This window comes from Trichosurus vulpecula, chromosome 8, assembly GCF_011100635.1.
Source record: "Trichosurus vulpecula isolate mTriVul1 chromosome 8, mTriVul1.pri, whole genome shotgun sequence".
In the NCBI taxonomy this organism is placed as follows: Eukaryota; Metazoa; Chordata; class Mammalia; order Diprotodontia; family Phalangeridae; genus Trichosurus; species Trichosurus vulpecula.
Genome location: NC_050580.1, coordinates 96,385,067 through 96,412,171, shown reverse-complemented (window position 1 = coordinate 96,412,171; position 27,105 = coordinate 96,385,067). Strand labels below are relative to the sequence as shown.

Genomic DNA, 27,105 nt, shown 5'->3' with positions numbered 1-27,105 from the left:
CATTTCCATTTTCAATGTGAATGAGAAGTAAGTGGATTTGTTTCCTCCTAACATGGAGACAGTGGGTGAAGAAATTAAGGGATAAATAGAGGTCTAGACTTTTCTGATCTCTAGAAAGGTATTAAAAAACTACAGAATAGGATTTAGTTCACTGGTTATTGTAATTATTGCTGCATGCATTATTATTAATATTTATTAAGCATCAACATGGAGCATTTCTAGCCTTATGTTAAAGGATGCTATCTAGCTGATTTTCCTCACAACAGGACTTTAGCCTTTATTTGTTTTTGCCCCTGAAAACTTATAAAATCCCTGGAAAGGCCAGATCCATGTCACAAGAAAATGGGCAAGCATCAGTCTATGTAGAAAGCAGGGCCCTTTTCTTGTTTATCTTAAAGAGAGGGTAGGAGTGAATTAGGTGAGGTAATTAAATATCCTGATTTCCCTTTGCCCTTCAGGTTGTGGGCATGAAAATAGAGAGATGGTATTAAGGTCAATAAAAGAGTGAATGTAGCCAGAAGGAGACTGCCTTAAGCCATCTAATCTGCATTTCTCTTTCCTCATTTCTGAATACACTAGTTCCTGCTGCTCATTCCGGAACTGAAGCCTTATTAAGGAGGAGGGGGAGTGGGCGAGCCCTTGCTTTTCCTACATCTAAAAAGAAATAAAAAAAATACATAATGGTTAAGTTGGACTTTTCTTCATCCTGTCTAAGCTTCCCAATGTTTTTAGAGAGGCACTTGCTGCTCTCTGAAAGACCAATTTTGTAGACCAAATTACTAGGTAAAATGTGGGAATGACAATTAGAGCCATATGAAGTGTTTTACAGGAAAATACACTTTAACAGGCCACTGGAGGAGACCAGCTGCAACTTAGGATTTGGGTCCTACTAACCTCAACCCTGCTCCCAGCTGCCCTAACTGTGTATTTCTTATTATAATCCTCCTGTTTTCTGCCTGTCACCTTACATTTGAATACATCTTTACCTTTTCCATAAGCTTTTGTGTGCAGAATAACACACTGTACATAGTGATATCCACTTCCTTCCCACTAGAGACAAACACACCTGTCAGGACATAATCTCAATAAGTTCCTCCAATTGCTTCCAGGGGATGGAGGGGGTTCAAAGAGTCCTTTTTCTTCAAATTCTCACCATGACTGTAAATTTGCTCCTAACACCCTCTATACAATTAAAGGTAGGTTTCACAGGATACAGAGCTGACTAGACTTGAGATGACCCAGTCTAATCTCCTCATATAACAGAAGAGAAAACAGGAATCCAGAGAAGGCAACTGACTTGTCCAAGGTTACACAGGTAATAAGTAATAGTGCTGGAATATGGACCGAGGTCTTTAGATGCCAAATCTGGTATTAAAGCCACTGTACTATGCAGTCTCTTATTCTGTTCCTCTGCATTTAAATCTCCCCATTAACATACTGGAAAACTTCTCATTTCTGCTGAAAAAACAAATATCTGAGGAGCATTTTGAATGAAATGTTTGTCTTTCTGATACCTCTTCACTGACTGCTTTTAGAGGGTCATCATCTTGCCTCAACAGCGACAGGAAAGGAGTAGAAGGCAAGAAATCCAGCTAAAAGCTAACAATCTTGCTTATAGCTTACATGGGTGATAGTCACGCTCAGAAAGAAGAATCTAGTTTTACTTCATTCAGGTTTCAAAGCCGCTCCTAGGAAGGGAGTAATTGTAAGATTTTTGGAATTCAAAAGTTCAAGGGGGTATTTAGTTAGTACAGTGAGTTGGGAATAAGATAGTGGAATCAAACTGACTTTGAAAGTATAACAGTAAGTTAGGCAAAATCCAAGATGAAAAGTGAAAGGGTAGAGATAGAAAGCTCAACAAACTTCTACATTAGCCAGCAGAAGAGGCACAGATGTGTTTTTTTTCCAAATGCAAGGTACTTTTTCAATAACTGATCAAACATCACAATATTAAGTGCTTCCCTATGTTTAAATTCCATTAATTTAGTTTCTTTTAGGGAAATCATTATCAGCAGTAAAACTGGTAAAGAAACCCATTGGGAATAACTTCTATCATGAGAGAAATAGGTTTCTTTCCTTCTCTGATCTCCCCCCCCTCCTGGTGACTTTTCTCTGGGTTTTTCTGCCACTGTTCTCTCCTGGTTCTCCTCCTATCTGTCTGACTATTCCTCAGTCTCCTTTTTACTCCTTGCTCATCATCCATTTCACTGTGGTCCATCCTCAACTCAGCTGTCAAAATAATCTTCCCTATTCAATAAACTCCAGTGGCTCCCTATCACCTCCAGGATGAAAAAGGAAATCCTTTGTTTGGAGGATTTTTTCAAAGCTCTTCACAACCTGTCCCCCTCCTATCTTTCTCCAGTTTTCTTAGACCTTACTTCCCTCTACCCACTCTATGAGCCAGTGACACTGGTCTCTTTGCTGTTCACTGCACAAGAAACTCCATCTCCAGATTCTAGGCATTTTCTCTGGCTGTTCCCCATATCTGGAATACTTTCCCTTCTCATCTCTGCCTCCTGACTTCCTTCGAGTCACAGCTAAAATCCCATCTTCTACGAGAAGCTCTTCCTGATCTTCTTTAGTGTAAATGCCCCCTCGCTATTGATTCTCTCCAATTTATCCTGTTGTTGGTACAGAGTTGTTTGCATGTTGTCTCCCCCTGTGAGCTCCTTGAGAGCACGGATTGTCTTTTGCTTTTCTCTGTATTCCTAGTGCTTAACACAGTGCCTTGTACGTCACAGGCACTTGATAAATACTATTGATTCATCTCACTCCCCCTAATAGTAGGTGTTTCCCAAGGTTCTCTCCTAAGCTCCCCTATACTTCGTCTTTTGATAACTTCGTGAGCAACCATAAGTTGAACTATCATCTCTAAGGCAGATAAATTACAGATCTTTATATTCAGCTCCAGCCTCTCCCCTAAGTGTCAGACTACTGGACATTTCAAATTGGATGTCCCAGAGGGAACTCAAATCCAGCATGTCCCAAACTGAACTTATTATATTCCTCTCAAATCCCCCTCCCTTCTGAACTTGCCTATTTCTGTCGGAGACACCGCCGTCCTTACTGTAACCTCAGCATTACTCTCAACTCCTCACTCTCTATCACCCCACATATCCAGTCAGGTACCAAATCTTGTCACTTCCACCTTCAAAACATCTCTTGCATCTGAGTCCTCCTCTCTAGTGACCTGACCATGTGACTACTCTCTGTGGAAGCCCTACATAACCTGGCCTCAACCTATTTTTCTCATCTCAACAGACATGACTTCCCCCTCTACTCTGTACAATCCAGGCAAATTGGCCTTCTCTCTGACTCTTACGACATATGACTGCCTATCTTTGTACTGGCCATCTGCCATGCCTGGAATGTAGTCCCTCCTTACCTTCTCTTCCTTCAAGATGTAGCTGAAGCACTATCTCTCACATGAAGCCTTTATCTGTCACCCCAAGTTCTAATGTCCTCTCCTTCTCAAAATACCTTGTATCTATTTGCATTGTATTTACTTCACATATTTCTATATGCACTATATGTATTTATGTATGCACTTGTTATCTCCCTGTCAGAATGGCAGCCCCCAGAATGCAGCGTTGTTTCACTGTCTCCACCTGTATCCCTAACACTTGGCGAAGTGCTTAGCACATAGCAGGTGTTTAATACTTACTGATTGATTGCTTATTCTTTTAGAATTTTATTACTCTAATTTTTACGCCAAAATAAAAGATATACAGCTGCATACCCACCCCTCTCATAGAAAAATAATTTTTTTTTAAAAGAGAGAATTATATTGCAATTTGACTTGCTTGAATGAATCATCTGTCTGACCAAACCATTATGTTCAAATGGAAGATGACCTCTGACAGACACGTTGTAGAAAGGATTCAGGCTTAAGGTAGTGGTTCGACCAGATGGTCACTGAGGTCCCTTCCAATTCTGTCATTCTAGAATTGTAACTAGAATAATTTTGGATTCGATAAAAGCTCAAATTCTCAACATATTCTGTTGCTTTCTCAAATGTCTAATACCCTGATGATTTGAACTCTCATCCTGTAGACACTATGATTCCCTGAATGTTTAAAAAAAATTCAGAAAATCTGCAATAGGTGATGGTCAATTTCTTGTGTAGCAACAACAAAAAAATCTTAAACGCTGCTTCAAAGTCTTAAGAACCATTTTTTTTCTGTCTATGGGATCACAGAATTTTAGAGTTGGAAGAGACCTTAGAAAACATCTATTCTAATATCCTCATTTTACAGATGAGGATACCGAGGCTTAGAGAGATAAAGTGATTTGTTCAAAGGCATACTGTAATTCCACTAATCAGCAAACTGCCCTAATGCCTTTAAAATATGACCTGACTTGTAAAACTTTAATTTATGTAAAATGGTTATATAATTTTTCAATAAGCTAGGTAGATGTGCAAAGTGTTTCTATATCTGGATTTGTCAAATCATCATGGTGTGGTGGGAAATGTTTGGAATCAAATGTCCTGAGTTCAGATGAATCCTGTTCTGCTACTTACTAGTCATGTGACATTGGGCAAAGAACATATATTACTAGGTCAAAGTTACTTTGAAGCTGAAGATGATAATGTATGTAAAGCACCATCTAAATGAGAGTCACTACTATTAGCGATATTAATCACAGAATGTTAGAGCTAGCATGGACTTAGGAGACTGTCTAATCCAACAGCCCCGTTTTGCTGAGGTGGAGAGGGAAATGACTTACTTCTCTGGTCCTTAACTTCCTCACATGTCCATCGAATACTTCTCACTCACATTAGAAAATTCACTCAATAATTGGGAAGAAATTATTTCATATTTAAAGAACGAATTTAAAGACAAATACTACAGAAACTGAAGAGTAGGACTGTGAAGAACTCAAACCAGCTTACTACTGCTATCTGGTTCTGTTGTCACCTTTCTGCGCCGTAAAATTCTTTCTAACTCAGTTTCATTGTTTTCAGTATCAAGAGATTTTAAGTTTCTTGAACTAGCAGATGTGTTAAGTGTCTCCTAAAGTAAAAACAAAACAAAACAAACAAAAGATTAATGTCTTAATACAACACAGAGAAATTTATAAATTCAAACAACAAAATCATTACCAGAATTCAAATGGAATTTAGAAACAAAACACAAATATCTGTCACAGAACCAAAAGAAAAAAAAATGTGAATTCCACTGAACATCGTGAGGATTTCTTTTTCCTATAATCTTTTTAGGAAGTTAAAAGATGCTACTGAAGATGTGGATGGTAAGTTTCATGTGGAAAGAAGACAACAGCTGTGTTTCTTTATGAACTACTTCCTACATGAAGTTCAATAATGGAAAAGTTCTGTACATCAATGATTCAATTTCTGATGTTTGTGGAGTCAATGTTGAAGAGAACAAATGTGATGAACTCACCTTGGAGAGAAGCACATCTTGACATGGCAGCCATGTGCCAAGGAACCCAAATCCTTGCGGTACTTGGAAAAAAAAAATTGCAGCTGATCCTTCAAACACAATGACTGTTGATTCATGGTTGCTCAAAGCAAGTGGAGTTATTGCCAAAGGAGGTCTATCACAACCTCAAGTTGGCTACCAGAAGAGAGGTTGCAGCAAATGCACCATGATTCAGGTGAGAATTAGACAAAGAAGCAATACAGCTCTTTGGGGGGAGTCAGGGGACAAAGGAAAGGAAGAAGGTGATTTTCATTTCATTTTTCCTAATGGAACTGGTCTAGAATATATCCAAAGACCAAAAGATTCTGGAAGAGGTAGAAGGTACAAAAGTTGTCCTTCACACCATCAATGCTTACTGTGGCTTCAAGGAAGACAGAGATGACCTGGTAACTCTAAGATCCTTTGGCCTGATTCCTCTGTGGTAAGATTTCTGAATGGAGATCAATGGAAACATCCCCACAAACAGCCATTGAACACACACACACACACACACACACACACACACACACACACACACACGCTACTGCTTTTCCTTACATTATATGTAAGAATGTATCGCAAGATGTCAAAAATCACCACCAACCCATTTTATATTTCATGACATGCCTACTGTTTTTTACAAGTAGTTTTCCTCAGCTATTTTACAGGTAGGACTTCTAAAAGCACAATACTGACTTGATTATAGTGAATACTAAATCTGGCATCATTTATTTACTCAAATGGTAATTCTTCATCACTTAAAATTTCTAGTGCTAGAGTTTGAATGAGGTGACTGTCATCATTGGTAGATCATGACCTAAGTCCAGCCTTTATCAGCCTTGAATTAAGTACAAGTTATTGAATGCCCCCATTTAAAAAAATGTTACAAATCATGACTTATAAAGTTAAATGGTCAGAAATTTCAGAGTGTGCAGCTATTTTGCCATTGTGGTTGGAAATTTTTTCATTGCTTAAAGGGGTCACACTGCCAATCCACTGGCAAGCCCAAACCAGGTAAATTAACAGAAGAGCTCGTGTTCTTTTTAGATGCATGCTCTGCAGATGCTGACTGTGGAAATAGCAGCCACTTTGTAATTTTTAAAAGAATCTTGTTTCAGGAAATATATCTATAGATATTAAATCTATACTTACTACCAAAAAATCCAGAGGGCACATTTAGAGGAATACCATATCATATACTATTTTGTGTAGGCCAAAATAATTACTGTATGCTGATTATGACAGGCAGTGTCACAGAAAAGACAGTCCACTTTACTGCATATATAATGCTGCACACCTAACCCTAATATCCTTGCCTCCTGTCCCTCACCTCTACTCCCAGTTTCCTTGTATGTGTCATCTTCCTCAAATAGAATGAGAACTCCTTGAGGACAGAGACCATTTTGCTTGCTTGTATTTGTATCCCCAGAACTTAGCACCAAGGGCCTAGAACATATTAAGGGATTAATAAATTCACTCTCTCTCTCTCTCTCTCTCTCTCTCTCTCTCTCTCTCTCTCTCACACACACACACACACCTTTATGTCATCTACAAATCTGATAAGAATGCTATCTCTGCCTTCATCCAAGTCACTGATTTTTATCTACATCACAGAAACACTCTCCCATATTCATTCTTTTTTAATATCTGGGTAACCCCCAACAAAATTCAAGGCTTGAGAATTCCATTGTCTAGTAGATTCCAGATCTCTCAAAGCCAAGATCTCTTCCTTCATCAAAATGCCAATACATGTGGTTTAACCAAGGACACTAAAATGTAGTGTTACTAAAACTAAACTACTAATACTAAAAAATACTAAACAAAAGAGATGTCACTATATAACTCACATTTGTACTTGGGAAGGAACTAGGTCAAAAGAACATGAAGTTTTTGATGTGTTACTCAATACTAGGCAATTAATAATAATAAATATTTGTTGACTTGATTTGAAATTGCAGACTCATAGAGCCAAAGGGGCCAAACTTAAAGATCAGTTGGTTTAATCCTCTCACTCTATAGATCACAAATTTACTCTCTGAAAATGTCATTTCGTTAACTAAAAAAAACTCTTAATATCTAACAGTGTAAAGTGGCTTTCAAGTGACTAAAAAAAGATTTCTTGGTTCTCACAATTCTTATAATTCAATGACAAATTCAGTGACAATAAAAATAATTTTAAAAATTATGTGGAAATGATCTAAGTTCATACAGAAACTTTAAAAAATAATTGGCTTTCTGTCCCACTTAGAATAGAGCTAGGTTCCTCAAATTCTCCTGACTGTGCACCTGCCAATAATCTATGACCTGACTATAAGCAGCAGGCCCGAATGCCACCATGCTTTTCACAGCCAAAGACTCATTGCATTTCGGCACATAGCCCTCTATTGCACCATCTGATTAGCAGAATTATGGCTTTGCCTTTTGCCTTACATTGTTCAAGGATTTTTATGATTATCTCAGCCCAAAAGAATAAGATACTATCTGGCTTCAATATTTACTGCTTCCCCATTCAAAGGAACACTTTTTTCTCTTTCAAAGGAAGTTAAAGAACTGGAAGAACATTACTACATAAAATGTGTGACTGAAAAGCACTAGCATTAATGAGGTTGGGGGGTGTGGTAAAAATGTAGTTTCTAGTCAGGTTTTATGACAGCAGTCATTTAATAATAATGGAAGATGGGCCTGAGAACAAGTAACAGCAGCGTATAAAATGTGGTAAGCACAGCACTTCACGGTGATAATGCCAGCCTGAATGTACACACCAAGCATTCTGGGAAGGGGTTCTTCAGTAAAGTGATTCATCTTTTGAAGATAAAAAAAAAAATCCTCAGTCTAGATGTAGAAGAGAATGTGAGTTTGTCATAAGAACATATTTTTGTTTGAGTAGTTTGCCTGTTGTACATCCAAATGAAATTCTAAAAATTGGATGTTAGAAGACATAAAATTTATGTCACATACATTCCTACCTCAAAAAGGTACACAGTTCTGAGGAAAGGCCTTAAGCTTATAACACCACTGATAGGAAGTTAACTCTGTTTTCCAGCATTATTGGGAAATGGGCATCAGAGATTCAAGTTATTAGAGTTGACATATATCCCTAATAGATCTGACAGATTTTTTTTAAATGAAAATATAACATAAAAAACTATATTAAAAAATTTCATTAATCTTTCATAATTCAGAAGGTACATTAGGATCTTCTATTGCCTGACACTGTTATTATTAGTATCAATTAATAATAACAACTCACATTCCTATAGGGCTGCAAGATTTCAAAGGTGCTTTCCCACAACAACCCTGTGAGACAGGTAAGTACTGCCATTATCCCCATTTTAGAGAAGAGAAAATTGAAGGTCAGGGGAGATGAAACGTGATCTAACGTATATAAGGTCATACAATGGTCAAGTGCTAGAGCAAGGAGTTGAACCTGCGTCTCCTGACTCCAAGCTCCAGCATTCCTTCCATTACATTGTACTAGGACATGTAAAAGTCCTGGCTTATAGAAAGTTCTTACTAATAGAACACCGAATAGAGAGTTCTCTGCATAATAGTCCTGTTAGATAACCACATTTATTCTACAACAGCTTAAATATGCTATTCTGTAGGTTGAACGGACTACCACTGTTAACCAGTGATATGCATCACTTCAGAGCTAATCCTACTCACCTAAAACTAAAGCAAATAACTGAGCTCTTTTGCGTTAACTCTACAATTTAAAGACAGACTTAATGAAAATAATTTTGTTTACGACAATTATGTGGATGTCTGCATGAAATGCATAATTAGCACAGTAACAACAAACACAGGAGTATTTAGTCCTGCACCTCCCGCCCCCATGTTTGTTGACGTACTGTGCATAATAACTGGTATTGAGAATAGAATCCTTCGTATCCTAAACACTTTCCAAGCAATGAGTTTGCCGCTGAAAACTCAATGATTAATCAGGGTAGTGCAACAGTCATTTACAGATTCAGTGATGGCTCGTGCACATGCCTGAACTATAGAATGGAAAACAATGGCTAAAGATAAGGACACGAAGCAACTTAAAAAAATCTTTGAATTTCCTTTAGAGGATAAATTCAATTGTTTACAAATGAATCTTTTTTTAATATGATTTCTCATCAAAGGTTCAAAAGAAAGAATACAAATGAGAATGGGTGACATCACTCTATTACTCAGTAGCTGTCCTGTTTCCCACAAATTCAGGGTATTCTCAAATTTCCACGTGAATGTCAGAATTTTCCTCTCACATACTAAACAAACTTCCATCTCTCTAAAAAGCCCTGGTGTACTTCTATTGATTAACAAGCATGACGATTCTAATATATGGGTCAACATTTATCTTCAAAATGGAATTCTAGAATTAGAAGAAGAAGAATAGGAAACAATCAGTTTGGCAATTTAGTGTAACAAGTATAAAAAACTGATTAAGGCTAAGGCTTGAATGGAAACTACAAATGTGTTATTTGATATGTTATTAGCACCTGTGAAAGAGAAAGGGAAAATAAATATGGCACAAAGCAAATAATCGGAGAAAGAAACAAGGCCTCATAAAAGGCCTCAACATATATGAAATGTAATTGTTCAGAAAAAAAAATTAGATTTATAAAAACACTTTCCTCTAATCCCCCACTAAATGAAAATGATTGAAGATAAGCTAAGGTTTGTTCTTACCAGTATTCCTTTTAGTTCATTCACTGCACTTTCAGAGCCTTTTGAAGATTCTGGCTATAATTAAATGGGGAAAGGGGTGGGGAGGAGACAGAAACAGCAGGTGTATTATTCTGAATTTAAAACTACTAAGCCACAGAAATATCCATTTGTCAAAAGGTGCTATCGGTTATACTGGCAACATACATGAATTGCATCATTTTGTTAGGTCCACTTCTTAGGGTAAGAAAAAAATAAAATTAGAAATGTTAGTGTTCCTATGGAACAGTTATATGGAAAACTTATAAAAATAGTTATGTTCAAAGCAGCGTGGACTCCCCCCAGTCAAGTCAAAGACCAACACCTCCTATGTAACTTGAAAAGTTGCCTGAGGCACTGAGAGCCTTGGCCTTGACCTGGCCTTATGACACAGACAGGTTTTATCAGAGGTGGGACTGAACCCAGGTTTTCTTGACTCCAAAGCTGCTCCTCTCTGTCTACCACACTATGCTGCCTTTCAAACACAAGATAATGGACTTAAGTACATATAATGTGGCTTCTGTATTTAATTTGATTAACATCACAGCCAAAATAGATGTCAAATAATAAGTTTCAAATATTTCTTTTAGGTCTTCTCAGGACTGTCCCTGGCACACTTTTTCATTTTAGCTACTTAATATATCCTATCGAGATGAATGGGAAGCAGCCGTACTGAACAAGAAGAAAGGGAGAGGGCACAAAACTCCTCTCTCCACTTCTTTGGGGTCTAGCTGGACACCTATTTACCATAGACTATCAGTGACTGCCACCCCCTCCTCCCTCTTTCCTTTTAGGAAAGTCATGAGGAAGGGACAGTGGGCAGAGAGATTCAGAAACACAGAATGGTCAGCGCTGGAAGGAACCTTGGAAACATGGTCCCTCTTTCCCTTGTGATTTTACAAAAGCAAAATCTTGAATAGTTTAAGACCGTTGTTCAAAGTCATGGAGCTAGAAAGTTGTAGAGTGGGAACCAGAATCCAGTTTCACTAACTCCCAGCACTGCTCTTTCCACTACACTAGAATGAAGGAAGGGAGAAATGTGAAGATGGCTGAATCTGAAGCCCTAATGAAGCTCTGGACGCTCAATGGCACCTAGCAAAATTCCTGTTAATGCTCAATTCATCCCAGTTGATGATGAAGATCAATTCTGTTGTGAGACCTTCCCACAAAACTTTCCTATTGTTTCCTATCACAGGAAGGCAGTGATCAAGAAAAACCAATACAGTAATTAGGATTACATTAATAATAATAGCTATCACATTTAGCATTTTGAGCTCTGCAAAATACTTTACAAATATTATCTCACTTGATACAACAACTCTGGAAGGTAGGTGCTATTATTATCACAAATTTATAGATGAGGAAACTGAGGAAGATGATAATTAAGTTACTTTGCCCAAGGATATATAGCCAGTAAGTATCTGAGGCTGAGAACTCAGGTCTTCCTAACTCTGGGTCTAGCACTCTATCCACTGTACCACTTTTCTCTGGACATGGAAAAATGACCAACACTTCTCTCCAAACAAGAAGTGATAGTTTTAAGAGTAACTTGCAACTTCCTCTACCTAAAGGACAAAGGAGGCCTCAAACCCACCCTCCTCAGCAAAAAAAAAAAAAAAAAAAAAAAAAAGTGGAGAGAGCCAGTCAGGTAGAGGGAGGGAGGGAGGGAAAGGGCAGAGAGAGACAAAGAAGAGAGGGAGAGAGAGGTTTGTTGCTTATATGCAAACTAAGCAAAGGAGCTAAACTTTCACTGCCAACAGTTTTCCTTAAAGATGCCACATGCCATCAGTGCCAGTCAAAGCTTTGGAGACACTAGCTTAGTCACAGGACCCACAAATTCATTTAGAAAACATGGCCTCTGGGCAGGCCTATGAATGCAAATTGTTCAGCCAGAAAGCTGGTGCTCTTGAACTCACTGCCCAAGCCAGCCAACTGGAAGGCAGCTGGGAACATACACTCTCTTCACTTCTTGCACTACAGGAAAGCAGGGATGGTAATGCAGAAAGGGGCCTGGACTTTAGCATGCATCAAGCGTGAAGGTTATTAAAAAAAAAAAAAAAGGATTACTGACCAGTTAAGTCAAAACTAAATCTACACAGGTTAATTATTACCAGCGAAAAAACCAGTAGTCCACTGATCGTTGTTCAGTTTCTTTCCAGATTTTGAACTGACTTTAAATAATGTGTAACTGCTGAAAGAGTCATGTGAAGAAGAAAAAAAAAGATGACATACCAAAAGTGGGGTGGGAGGAACATAACTAAATATCGATAAGCTTAAGAATAATAATTTTTTAAAAAACATTTCTTCCTAGACAACATAATTTAAGATTTATTTGGGTCAGTATATTACATTGGTTTTGTAATAGTTCAGGTTTGCTTATCTATTCAGAGTAGCTGTGTTTATTAAATTATAAAAAATATTCTTTTAAAAAATGCCCCTTCATTTTTATGGTGCTTTCACTTGCATTCTTATCACTATTATTATAACCCTTCCAGTCAGGCACAGAGATTGTATTATTTCTACTTTCCTTATAAGCTGAGAAATAAAATGTGGTGTAATTTTCAGGTTAACATGACAAGTATATACAATTATTATCTATTAGAATCAGATGTCTAGGGCAACATGTGACCTCAGAAGCCAGCTCGTTCACCTCCTTCATTTGATGAGGAAAGTGGGACCCAGGGTCTTTAACTTGTCCAGGATCATGCAGGAAATATGCATCAAAGGCAAGATTTGAATTTGGGAGATAGGTTCAGGACTAGAATCTAGATCTCCTAATCCCTAGTTAAGTACTTTTTTTGTTGTTATATCACTGGACATGAACACCAAAGAGCCCAAAACAACAGAAATTACTTGAGGCAGAGGACTTTAGTCTAAAGGCTAAGCCATCTTACCAGATGTAAATTCTGTATCTTGGTTAGGAAGCTGTTTTGGATTTTATGGGTTATCAGAGTAAGAATGAACCTCCTTATGTGGAAATCAGTTACTTTCTATTTGATAAGTTACTTTCTGATCAGTCCAAGCTGAAAATATAGAAGATTGCTCTCTCATCTCCCTATTTATTCTCTTGGGGTAATCTACACACAGTGGCCACTCCGGTAGTAACCTAGCCAAATTTTCTTCCTACTTATGGCAAAGCATAGTTTGAATGTAGGTACAGAAGCATATGATACTAACAGAACCCCAGCTAACCCTAAAAGGCACAGATCTATATGGGCAGAGAGGCACTCCTGAGGGTAAGAAAGAGCTTTCAAATTGGGGGAGGGACTTCTAATTAAACGGAGGAAACTATCCAGCAAAGTGATTTTAAAAATCCCATAGTCAGCATCATTTCAATGAAACAGGAATACAAAGCAAAAAGAAGAGCATGGTGCTCATCACTGTATTATAGGATCTCAAAGTTGGGAAGGACCAAATAATTTAACAAAATCTTCCACTATATTTTCTTCACATCTGTCTTAAAAGCAATTTGATGATTCAATTTTTTAAAAGTAGCAACTCTGGATCTTTTCAGTGTTTTACAAAACTATCTCTGTTCTGCTGGCAATATAAACTTCCTAAATGAACCTTAATCAAATGAAAAATCAAGGAAGCAAGGAACAGAAAACATCATGGGGATGGACTACCTCACACCTTGTCTTTTATTTGTGGGATAACTAATTTTAATGTCATTATCCTTTATTAAGGAAAAAAAGAACTGGAATATTTCGAATACTGCATGGATTTGGGTTTGCTACAGAACTAAAACATGTCTCTCCCCAGCCCCTCCCAAGCAAAACTGCACAAAAATAATGACATAATTGACATAATGCAACTATGTCAGTCCTGTTCCCTGATGTGATTTCTACAAAGGTACTACTCTATATTGCATTTTTCACTTCTAAAGTAAGCACCAAAACAGGAAAAAAAGGAAGAGGATTCAGCTGCTTTATACCTTGGCCTTTGGTCTGGTTGCCTGATTAACTGGTCTAAGATGAACTCCCTTCTTAATCCTATCCATCATTTCTTCAACTGCTTGTCTCTTGAGGTCTGTGACTTCTTCTGCTGTTCAAAGAAAATACATTTCATTGAGTTTCAAATGAAGAAAGCCCAGGAAAACTGTAAGAAGAAATATTTTCTGCTGTGAAGTGAGAATTATCTTCTCAGTCCACTGCTACTTTTCTGCAATTTTTGATTTAGAAAGATTGCAATGTGCCACACCACAGAGTCACTATTCAGATGCCAAGAGTCACAGAGCACCATGACTCTATTCAGGTGAACAGCAGTCAGGTAGCAAAGTTTCTGTAACAGAGCTGAGTCATAAAAATGGGAAGGCTTTTGTTGTTGTGTTTTTTTTTTAATTAAGGCATTTAAGTCAATAATGACTCCCCCACATCAAACAATTAAAATGAATTTTGCCCTATTTGTCAGCGTAATTACAGACTTTATTGAACACTTGGTTCATTTCTGGAATTTCTCCAGGTCTTATTAAACCCAACTTTGCACTTAATCCTAAATAATCATGCCTTTTTTCCTTGAAGGGGATTTTATACCTTATTGGCAGACGTCATATATTGTCCCTCCAAGAAATTAGTGTAAAGGAGGAGAAAGTATCAAAGGTTTGACTAAAAAAACATGAGAGATATTTTCCTCATTGGAGGAAATCCAGACAAAAAGCAAACAAATAATAAGAAAAATTTATTTTCCCCCCATGTCCACCTTTTTAATGATAAATCACATGAATACAAAACATTCACACAAGCCTGTTAAAGGCATTTTAAATTTTCTGTTGGACAAAAACATAAATCTAGGAATGATTTCAATTAAGTAATTAAATTTTAAAAGAAAGTTCATCTACACTGTAGGCTAACCTTTGTGGTATAAAACACTATTAAATCAATTGAGATTTATCTAGATTCAGTGAATGTACCTGATATGAGTTACTAATTCAAGGCCATTTGCTATTATGCTGAAATTTGGTACTTTGTCTCAATCGACTTCCAGGTCAAGCTATGCTTACATTAATTATTGGGCCCTATACAAAAGTCAATCATTTGCAGTCTGTCCAAGGTTCTGGAGGATTATTAGCTCTAAGCAGGATGAGCAAATCTGGATTCCTTCAAAGTATGTGTTGTTAGTTGATTTTGAGTGGTCCTTAATATTCTGCTTATTTGGGCATGCATGCCTTAGGCATCCTAAAGTCTCAGTTTTTGAACTGGGACCAGAATCCATATGCCTAAGCCAGTTGGCCCTGACACAGTATGGCACTAACAAAGCCAAGATCAACAGATTGTATCTTCAGAATGGGCGGTTTGCCTTTTTATATTGTTACTGTCTCAGGGAACCCTTAACTCCAGTTAATCATCTCACAAATGGATACTGCTGTTCACAAAATGAGACAATTTATTTGTTCCAGGCACGGTGGGTCAGTAGTCACCTAAGTATACACTAAGGCCAGAGTGTTACTTATTATGTTGCACACTGCTACAACTTGGAACTTTCCTGATAACCTTAATGTATAGTTAGTTCATAGATGTAAGATGTCAAGAAACTGAGATATACCAATGAATCATTATGGGTAGAACTAATATCTTTTGCTGAAACTGCATTAAATTGGATGACACAAACCTCAGGTCTGCTATTTTGGCACCTTTATAAATAAACGACTCATTGAAAAGTAAAAGGTGGCTTCTAAAAAATGCTAAATTTAAAAAAAACATTCTGAATTAGGATGGAAAAATTGCACAGCAATTGATGGTAAAACACTTCCTACTAACCCATCAGCGCTCTGGAAGACATGACTAAAGCCCAATTAATCACACAAGACAAAAGCCAATTAAGGCAGACAGATGGAACATTATGGTCAAAGCTATTTTATTCGTCTAAAACATCTAACATAATAGGAATTTTAAACAGTTTCTTATATTTGTTGGTTAGGATAATATTGATGATTCAGAGATGGATAGCTATCTGTATTCTACGGAGATTTTAAATGAGAATTTAAATCTTTAGTTTTTTTCAAATAGAAAAGCCTAACTGGCAGAAAGGAAAAAAAAGATACCAGATTACCCACACAAATACAATACAAGCTTCAAGTTATCTATCTATAAACATACAATATAGACATTTTTTTCTTTCTCTCACCCTCATTTGTGTTCACTGTTGAACTAGCCAAAAACAATCTATATGAATTTCAAAATGATTAAGTGGCTTTATAAAACATGGAAGAATAGCCTACAGAGAACTCATGGAATATTTTGTAATTCTTTCTGTAATGATACATGGGTAATTGTCTCACAAAACCATGTAATCAGAGGGACAAAAGAAATATCCAGTATGCTGGAGACTAAAGAAAAATGACAAATGAAGACAATTCTAATGTTACTGAACTACCCACCAAATAATCAAATTTTCCTAGGAAATAGTGCCGTGAGGTTAGTCTTGACTCAATAACCCAATGCAATTAATCGAGGCTTAAATTTTTAAGATCTACTTGAAAAATAAATAGCTTCATAAGAGAAAAAAAACCACCCTCTATAACTGTCTGTTATTAGCTAGAGGTGATTAGGACTTTTTTTTTTTGTCACCTTTTATTATCACTTAGAGGTGATTGGAATGAGTTTCTGAATTTCACTGGATTCCCTAAATCTAGTAATTGGTGGGAGGGTGGGGAATCTTTGCTTATTCATTCAGTCACTTATGATATTCATAAATCATTCCTTGCCACTCTTTGGAAAAACTAGAGGCAGTACCGTGCACAGCAAAATGTACTGGATTCAATTGTGACATTGGGCAATTGGTTTAACCTCTTTGAGGTTGTCTCCTCATTTGTAAAATGGGGTTAAAATACCTTATAAAGTTGTTGTAAGAAAAACACTTCTAAAATCTAAAAGCATTATAGAAGCGTGATTTTGTCATGTTGACACTGATTTGATTTTTTTTAAACTAAGGGTCATAAGCATAACTTTTATCTAAAGTAATTATAAAGTTCCCCTCCCCGCCTTCAGTTTTCTGATTCTTATCCCTAGAAGTACATTTGGTAGGAGACTGGTAAGAACTTAAACTCAATAGACACATCTCTTGGGAGCCAAAAATTGGCCTAGTAAGTTGATTCTTCATAAAATTAAACTCTTTTAAAGTCATAATGGCATCTTAATTTGAGACCTTAAAATATATGTAAAATAGCTTCATACACCCTAACTAAATTCACCACAAGTTACTTCATCAAACAGCAATAACTACAGTTAAGCAACAAGAAACCAGTTTTCATGGGCTCCTATGCTCAAGGAAGTCACAGTACAAATGGTCAGCTGTATCTCATGGGCCACTGTAGGATGCAATTCCAAATATGCAAGTTATGTTGAGACCGAACTCCAGACTAAACATTCCAGTTTCCAGTTATGAACACAATAGGAAGTTCCACAGTTGAAGTCTGGAATTCTCCCATTCATGTATTCCTTCATACATTTATGGTGTAACCACCATGTCTAAGGTGCTATGAAAAAAATAAGTCACCACCAGGAGCACAGAGAATGCTGTTTAATCTGCATGTGTTGTTGGTAAGGTACTATGTATCCTTTCTATCACTATGATTTCAAAGTTATTCCCAGATACCTTTCAAAACACCATGGGCAGATTAAAATGCTCCATTGTGCAGCTGGCCAAAATTGTTTTCAGAAGCTATCAAATAATTATAACTCTATATAAATATTTCTACTTAGTTTCACAAAGCAACAATCTAATGGCAACAGCAGTCATGAGGAAAGCATTGCTACATTTCAGTGAACTGCGAATAAAATTTCATTTTTAGAGATTGAGAGGATTCAGAATACTAGATGCTTTAGTGTTATGAAAGGGTATAGTCGAGGATAACATATTCAAGATACATTCTGCGTCAGGCGGAATACATCTTATTCTGAATGACCCCACTGAACCTTAAAAATAAACACAATCATCCTAAAGCAAGATTAGACCAGAGACAAGTTCAAATTGCATAGCTGGGGGGAAGTTAACAATGAATAATCAAGGCAATTGGGTAATGCTGAGAAACTGCCAAAGGCAGAGCTGTTTCTGAATCCAATAATCCTCAGACCAGGATTCTGCCTTCCTGCCATTCTAATGCCATTACTATTTCCAGGAATGACCACAAAAAGTGGGAAGACCCCAGTTCCCAAGTCTCCTTCTGATGCCTCCCCAATACCTGAAGAACTAATTGTTCAGGGTTACTATCAAAACCTCTGTGGAGAAACTACATCAAATCTCTATTCATAAACCTTATTATTAACATTTCAGAGCCAGAGAGATTTCATATTGGGCAGTATTCATGCATAAATGACTAACATCACATAACTGAATAAAGTGAACAAAGGTGACACTTACCAGTTTCTGGCTGAGCTGCTTTTTCTTTCTTGGCTCCACTGCTGCTTGGATGGGATCTCTTTCGTATCATGGACATAAGAGACCTTTCAAGAAAAAGACCAGGAGAAGCCCCTAAATTCCTCTTCACAGTGATATTTTTTTATAACTCTGAGATATCACAATTTTTATGTTTTAAACAACTAATAAATGTTTAGCTTCTCTGTATGAGCATAAGCCTTTTAACTGAATATCAAGGACATATATGGCTGATATTGCTTCCTTATTACTCCTAGAGTTTCTGAACACAGAAAAATGTGACCTGCCTCTGTCTAGGCATGGAGAGAACTACAGTGGAAAGGACAATAGGTTTAGAGTCAGAGAAATTGCTCTGCTACTTACTATTTGTGTGACCTTCAATAAGTCATGTCATTTATCTGAGCCTTAGTTTCCTCATCTGTAAAGGGAAGAGTTGGACTAAACAACCTCTAAAGTCCCTTCTGGTTTCAAATCCATGATCCCACCAAGTACTGCAAGGCTTGCTTTTGATTTTTTAAAAATAATTATTATCCATGAAGAAAAAAACAGTTAAGAAGTCAAATGTACAGTTAGATAATAAAACAGAAGTCTTTACATCTAGAATGTTCTCAGAATTACTTTCAATTTTATGGATAAGGCAGGTAATTCTCAAGACTTTGTTTTAAAGGATAACTTAGGACAAGTGAAAAACCTTTTAACAGTCCAAAGAGGAAAAAAAAAATAGTGCATACAATCTAAAAAAGCTCTTATCTGCTCAGTCTCATTTGATATGGAAAATCATAATGCCTTAACTGAAATTCCTAAAGGCAGAAAACAAAACTGGGGAGGAAAAATAAACTAATCCCACTAGTTTCCCAAACCTAGGAGGAATTTGGAACTTTAAAACCTCTTCCTTCTGTACTCAACGAATCTGCAGTCGTTAGGTATTCTCCATACCAAAAGAAGAGTTTTCAAGTAATACACTATCTTCAAAAAATGTTTTCAGGGCAATATGACTGGTCACCATCTACTTTTGTACTTCCCAACACTCTAACCAAGATATGTAAGCCTTTCCATTTATTCTTTCCTCAGCCAGGCTAGAAGTACAGGGACTATTAACAGTTCTGATCCCACCATCAATTAGCAGAGCTGCTTTGACCCGTTTTGGACCTGGGCCGGTTTGGCCCTCTTTATAGGCATTCTGGAGGACCTCCCTGCCTCATATTAATGACAAACTTAGTGTGGACACCTAACTGAAAGAGCCCCACCATAGGTCAGAACTCCTGAGCACAAGAGATCTGCTAGCCTCAGTCTCCTCAGTAGCTGGGACAGTCCCATGGGAAACTCACCTAGCTATAAACCAGTCTTGAAAAATGTTGCTACCATAAGGAAATCCAAGTGCTTTGGTACATTTAGTTTCAAAAGTATAACCATCTTTACAGATTTACTTACCGGATTGGATTAGGAGGTGGTGGAGGAAGTGGTGGAGGAGGAGGCGGCGGGGGTGGCACTGAATTTTCTGACTGGTATACTCGTTTCTGGAGTTCATCAACTATATGGAGAGCAAATATGAGGGGGGAAAAGCATTTAGTGGGGAAAAAAAGCAATCATGGGCCTTCAAAACAAAACAAGATTAGGACTAGAGGGTTTAGAGACGAAAGAGGCCTTATATTTTATCTGATCCAACCTCCAAATTTCACACATTAGAATATAGGCTCAAAGACTGAGAAAGTTAACTACCTTTCCCAAAGTCACATAGATTGTCACTAACAGAGCCAAGATTAGAAGTCACTACTTCTGACTCCAAATGCTGTGCTCTTTCTACTTTCCACAATTGTGTAACTCAAATACAGGGCGTTTCAAAAGCTACTAAAACGTTTTAAAATGTACAAAGATCTTTGGGATACCTTGTACTATCAATAAGGAAAAATCAGAAAATAATACCAAGTCCCTTCTAGAATATCATGTTTTCTACCATATGGCTCTACTTTTCCTCTAGCTTAGTGCTGTTCCCCCATAGGTGATGTCAAAAATTGCAACCACCTGCTATAGTTACAACTGTCGAAAATTAAGTCAAAAGAGCTGGTTGGGTAGGTGAGTCAGTGGATAGAATGAAGAGGAAAAGTTTATTCACAAAAGAACAAATCAGCTAATATAGATTTTCAGAACTTTAAATGATCACCTTCAGAAACAGGTGGGCCAGTCATCAATTTCAAGAATAACATCTAACAATGGATTCTAATGGATACCAAACTCTCCTTATTCTCATTGACAACGATGGCAACTTGTTTTTTGAGGCAACTAGTGACAGCATCTGAATTTTAACCATTTTATTAGTATTCTTTTTTATATTAAATTTAACAGCTTTCGGAATGTTTGTAATTTACAATCTCTGTACCTATGAGAAAGCATTATGGCACTAATCATTAACTAATTCATTCAGGTAACAATTATTTGTTGAGTATGTGAAAAGCTATGTACTAGAAGCTTGTAATCAAGAAAGAAAGAGAAGCCATATATATATATATATACATATACATAAACATATAAAGTAAGACATTACAAGGGTACAGATTGAGGGCTATGGAAATTCAAAAAAGAGGCTCCTCTCAGTTGAGGAAATTTGTGGAAGCATGGGAGGTGATTTTTGAGTGGGGTTTTAAAGGAGAGGTAGGATTTCAAACGGAGATCTAGGGGGAAGATATTATAGGCATAAAGCATGCCTTGAGAAAAGACTCAGAAATCTCAGGTCACATATATGGAACAGACTCATTGAACAGAGCGTACATGGGATTTTTAACATCTTCTAAAAAACCACTCAAAAGAAGCAGGCCCAATAATATACATGGGAGAAAATGGATATAAAGTGTCTATTTTCCAGATTACATATAGCATGCAGCTGGCTAGATAATCCATTGGCAGTCAATTAGTACATACACCTAAGACTGATAGAACAGATATACAACGACCAAGGCCCAGAACTGAACCATCAGAGTAGGCTGGATCACACGTAGAAAGTTACACACTTTTAATAATCTTAAACTGCTGACACATACCACACGCATACATGTGTATGCATATATGTATTGGTCAGTCAATAAACATTTATTAAGCACCTACTATATGCCAGGTACTATGCTAAATGTGTTAAATACAAAAAGAGAAAAAAGACAGTCCCTGCCCTCAAGGAATACACAATCTGATGGAGGAGGAGGAGAAAGCAGGAAAACAATTATGTACAAATAAGCTACATATGGGATAAATAAGAAACAAGAGAAGGCTCTAGAATTGAGGGATTAGGAAAGGCTTCATGTAAAATGGGACTTCAGGTAGGACTTAATGGCAGCCAGGAGGCAGAGATGAGGTGGGAGAGTATTCCAGGCATGAGAAAGGACCAGAGAAAATGCCAGGAGCCAAGGAATGGAGCATCTTGTTCATGGGCCAGCATGAATCAGAGTATATGGCAGGGAATAAGGTATAAGAAGAATGGAAAGGTAGAAGGGGCCAAGGTTACGAAGGCTTTCAACAAAAAAACCAGGATTTTTTTAATTTGATCTAGGAGTGCAGTAATGAAAGCCTCACCACCAGGGATAGTAGCTACCATGGTAGTAAGGTCAGAGGAGATAAGGGGTAATACACAAAAGATAAGATAGTATAAACAACAGGACCTAGCAACTGATTAGATATGGAAATGAGAGTGAGGCATTGAGGATAACACTTACGTTGCTAAGTTGGATGACTGGGAAGATAGAAGAACCTTTAACAGTCATAGGGAAAAACGGGAGGGTTTGGTGAAAAAGATGAGTTCAGTTTTGGACATGTTGCATTTAACACGTGTATAGAACATCCAGTTTGAGATGCCCAAACAGCAGCTGGAGAAGTGAGTCTGGAGGTCAGCAAAGAAGTTGTTGTTTAGTTGTTTTTCAGTCATTTCTGATTTTCTGTGGCCCCTTTTTGGGGTTTTTTTTGGCAGATATTGGAGTGGACTGCCATTACCTTCTCTAGCTCTCCATCCTTCTCCAGGAAACTGAGGCAAACATGGTTAAGTGACTTACCCAGGATCACAAAACTAATAGGTTATCTGAGTTTATCTGAGCCCAGATTTGAACTCAGGTGTTCCTGATTCCGGACCTGGCACTCAGTCCACTATGCCATGTAGCTACCCCTCAGCAGAAAGGTTAGCACTGGACAGATCTGAGATTCATCTACATAGAAACAACTGAATCCATGGGAGCTGATGAGATCACTAAGTGAAATATTACTGAGGGCCTTGAACAAACTGTTGGGAGACAAGCACTATTAGCAGCACAGAGGGAGTGAAATGATCAAGTATTGCATTATGAGGAGAAACAGTAGCATGTTGGAGAAAATAAGAGGGGGAAGAGAGAAGCGGCTACTTGAACATTTTAGTCATGCAGACCTAAAATGGACATAGCAATAGGAATGGAAAGAGAGGTGATGATGACAATTTAATATTTCACTGGCAGAATTGATAGGATTTGGTGACTCACAGAATGTAGGGGGCAAGGAATCAAACATAATTTTAGCGATTTTATCATGCATTGTCTCTCTAACAAGACTACAAGTTCCTTGAATGCAAAAGCTATATTTCCTTTTATTTATAGTGCTTAGTACAGTGTTGGGCATAAAGAAGCTACATAATAAATGCTTGTTGAATTGAAAAAACTGAGGAGCCCCAGTCTCTGTTCCTCCCAACGACAAAATCAACAACAAACATAATTGTCTATCATGTATAAAGACCATACTACGAACTAGGGGCAGAGAGTGGGAAAACATGCCCTCAAAGATCTCATAGACTAATTAGGGTTGATTAAAAAAACCCACATAATTATGACACAAGGCAGATAAAAGGAGAGGAAGAAGGTAAACCAAGTGCCACAAGAAATACACTGGAAAGGTCCTTTTCATCTGAAGGATTAGGTACCTCGAACAGGTAGTACCTAAGCTGGACTTTGGGAGAAAAAGACAATTTATTTGCCAAGTTAAAAAAAAAAAGTTTAATGAGCATACACCAAAAACAACCACATGATAATGTTTAATTTTTACAAGGGAATAAAACTATTCTAACATTTCACCATTTGCTAACATTGTAAATCAAACTATCAAATTTTACAAGTTACAGATTTCTGGCTTGTTAGCAACTTCAAACCAGATAGGAGGCCCAGATGGCAGCAGTTTAGGGTCCCAATGTGAAACTTGCAAAATAAAAGTACTCTTGAGATTAATCAAAGAAGATTGCTCCTTAGAAGAATTTTACCCATTTGAAAACAGTACTCTGACAATTTGTACAAGGAGTCTATAAATAAGGACAGGTCCCCCTTTTCAGTTAGCAAAGTAAGAGTTATCACCATTCATAACCTGAACTAAACGGTCCTACATCGATGGAAGGCAAAGAAAGTGTCTGCTGCTCCTCTACTGGGTAACTTTGATTTGAGGGCGGATGTTCCATCACGGTATCCTTACGGGACTGGGACAGCCAAGCAACAGTGCACAAAGCCTCGGTGGGAGGAAACGGGGAGTCTCCCCGGAACTAGTGAAAGATGATTTTTTTGTGCTTTGAGTTGGGAATCTGCCCCCTCGACTTCAGCCTTCGGACAGCCTCCCGCATGTGTTTGGGCTGCAGCGGGGGCAGCTCTCCCCATTTCTCGCACACATCCAAAGCTTCTTCCACCACTTCCCCGACGAAAACCTTGGAGATGCCTGACATCGCAATGACGACATTCTGAGACACCGAGGTGCCCGTGATGGACTGGATGAGCCGTTTGATGGCGGCCTTGGGGAAGGCGGACCGACGGTACATTTCATAGCGATTTAGCTGCTCTTCGGAAAAGGAAGAAACCAGGATCTGCATCTTCTGAATTTCGTCCTCGTCTACTTTGTGCTCTTTCTCTTTCCTCTCTTTCGTCTCGATCTTCATCTTCTTGGCCGCAGGAGGAAGTAACGAGTCTTCCCTTCCAGCCCCAATGAAATCCGACGCTTCCTGGCCCTTGAGCTCGGCGTCTTCGGCCGAAGCCTCCTTGGAGTCTCCGTTCTCTTCGCCGTCTGTGTCCTCCGGGGCCGCGTCGGGAAGCTGGGCAGCTCCCGGGACCGGCTCAGGGGTGGCGGCAGCTGCAACGACAGGCACCTCGTCCGACGCGGAGCCCTCTCCTGCCTTCTCCGGGGACGACTCACCGGGATCGTCCATCACGGCTCTGCGGGGCGGAGGAAAGCGCGGAGCCTCTCCGCCAGCACCCAGTGAAGCCGGGCCGGGAGAACGAACTTCCGGCGGTCGCGCCGCGATGACGACACCCTACGGAGCGTCGGAGGAGCCAGAAAAGATCATGTTTAACAGAACGAAAAGAAATGCGGAGAGGCTGCATCTAATGAAGGAGGAGCAGGCTACAAAATGCAGACCGGGAAGGCTTAGAGCAGGCAGGAATTAAGAGCCAATTTGGTTCAAGTATAGAGCATATGCAAGAGAGAAGAGTAAAATAGGGCTAGAAAGGTAGTTGGAGGTAGGCTCTTTAAGACTTGAAGTGCCAAGCTAAGGTAACTTATATTTTATCATAAACTCAATGGAGAGCTAATGAAATTTTATTTTTTTTAAAGAGTAAGAGGGTCGGACCCTTGCATTGGGAACATCACTTCAACAGATGTGTGAAAGGGGCCTGGAGAGGGAAGAGAATGGAAGCAAAGAGGCCAGTCAGGAGGCTGTTAGAATATTCCAGGGAAGAGATCCTGAATGGGGGGGGGAGGGGTCAAGGGGGTGACAGATGGAAGGGAGGAGTGAATAAAACCAGATATTGTTCAGTATGGGATAGTAGTACTGGACCTAAAGTTAGGAGACCCGAGATTAGAATTAGACCCCACAAATTACCAGCAATGTAGCCATGAGCACATTCCCATTTTGTCGTTCAGTCACGACACCATGACACCACTTGGGGTTTCTTAGCAAAGATACTAGAGTGGTTTGCCATTTCCTTCTCCAACTCATTTTATAGATGAGGAAACAGAGGCAAACAGGGTTAAGTGACTTGCCCAGGGTCACACAGCTAGTGTCTGAGGCCAGATTTGAACTGAGGAAGAGGAGGCTTTGCGATTCCAAGCCCACTGCTGTGTGTACTGTGCCAGCTAGCTGCCCCGTACCATTTACTAAATATTACTGCAGCAGGATCCTATGACTTCACTATGGGATTTAGGAATACTGTATCAAGTATGTTGCTGCAAAAATTGTTAGGATAACCTTATGTGAGATTTGCTTATATTTCTAAAGTCTACCGCAAAATTTAAAAATCTGCAACAACAAACCTCACTGAAGCAATTATGGAGAGAACCATCTTTCTTTTAAAAAATTAACCTCTGAAAGAAATTTATTCCACTGTGTGTGGTGATCCAAAGTTTACAAGTCCCATGCTATCTTTCTAGTATTTATTGGTTTCCTCATCAGTATAATACAGGAGTTGAACCTGGTGATTTCTAAGGTTCCTTCCAGCTCTTAGATCCTATGGATATATTCTTTGAGTTATGCTTTCACTAAGTTTTGAGGTTACACATATGGAATACTGGGGATGCAGTGTGGTACAAAGGATAGAGAACCAGCTTTAGAGTCAGAAAGACCTGAGTTCAAGTTCTACTTCTGACCTATACCACCTATGTGATCCTAGGCAAGTCACCTTACTAATCAGAGCTTCTGGATACAAGCTGCACATGGTGCATTTGTGAAAGGAATATCCTCATTGGAAAATCAAGCCACACACAAGTATTTATTAAGTGCCTACTATGTGCCAGGCACTGTGCTAAGCACTGGGGATAAAAAGGCAAAAAAAAAGAAAAACAACAACAACAAACAAACAAAAACAAAAACAGATCTTGCTCTTAAGGAGTTCACAGTCATAGGAGGGAGACAACATGCAATCAATATGTATAAACAACATATATATTGGATAGATAAATTCCTCATTAATGAAATCACAAATTTTGGCCCCCAAAATGTGGGTTACTGCATGCACTATACTGTTAAGTGTGGTGTTAAGAATATTATTATCCATTGGGTGTCACGAAATGTTCACTATGCTGATGGCTACAGGCTGTCTTGCTTAGGTTAAAAAAAAAAAGGCAAAACAGCACACAGTAGAAAGAGCAGTATTCCCTGGCAATGTCTGAAAACCTAAAAAAAAAATCTCCCAAGTTTGGCATATTTCCAGTTTGTTTCAATTAATTCTTAAATCCTAGATAAGAAAGCTCAAAGTTCATGAAAAAAGCCCAAGGACCAATGGATAGATTGTTATACCACCTCTTGTAATTCTGTAAAGCTAGAACAGTTTTAGCTAAGGGAAGTTAAATGCTAACCCTGCGTCTGCACAATTTTACCTGAATGCTTTAGGTTTTTAGCCCTCTCCTCAGAACTCTGACACTTCAGCTCCAGTTCCTTCTTATCTTCTTCCAGGAGCTCCAGTTGCTGTTTGAGATTATGGATCTCCTTCCGGAGTGTTTCATTATCTAGCTGCTCTTCCAATTCTTTAACCTGTAAATTTTAAACATTTCATTTTGTTACTCTTATCCTTCAGCAGGGAAAACAGAAACGATTGTTCTTTTGACTATATTTCATAGGCAGATATGCCATGGGATAATTAAAAGTTTA

General features: G+C 38.3%; 2 protein-coding genes across 2 annotated transcripts in view; both read right to left on the bottom strand.

Moving 5' to 3' along the window:
- SHTN1 (shootin 1) overlaps positions 1 to 27,105 on the bottom strand; it is a 118,112-nt gene that overhangs the window by 20,047 nt on the left and 70,960 nt on the right. The window contains exons 10-15 of the mRNA XM_036735333.1: positions 26,835 to 26,988; positions 19,917 to 20,016; positions 18,471 to 18,553; positions 14,047 to 14,156; positions 10,098 to 10,151; positions 4,895 to 5,015 (exon numbers count right to left, since the gene is read on the bottom strand). Of these exons, the coding sequence (XP_036591228.1) occupies positions 4,895 to 5,015; positions 10,098 to 10,151; positions 14,047 to 14,156; positions 18,471 to 18,553; positions 19,917 to 20,016; positions 26,835 to 26,988 (622 nt within the window). The remainder of the gene's footprint in view (positions 1 to 4,894; positions 5,016 to 10,097; positions 10,152 to 14,046; positions 14,157 to 18,470; positions 18,554 to 19,916; positions 20,017 to 26,834; positions 26,989 to 27,105) is intronic.
- On the bottom strand, positions 23,470 to 24,751 carry LOC118828604 (transcription initiation factor TFIID subunit 11-like). The gene has a single exon (XM_036735334.1). It carries the CDS (start codon positions 24,667 to 24,669, stop codon positions 24,016 to 24,018), a length of 654 nt encoding a protein of 217 aa, XP_036591229.1. The 5' UTR covers positions 24,670 to 24,751; the 3' UTR covers positions 23,470 to 24,015.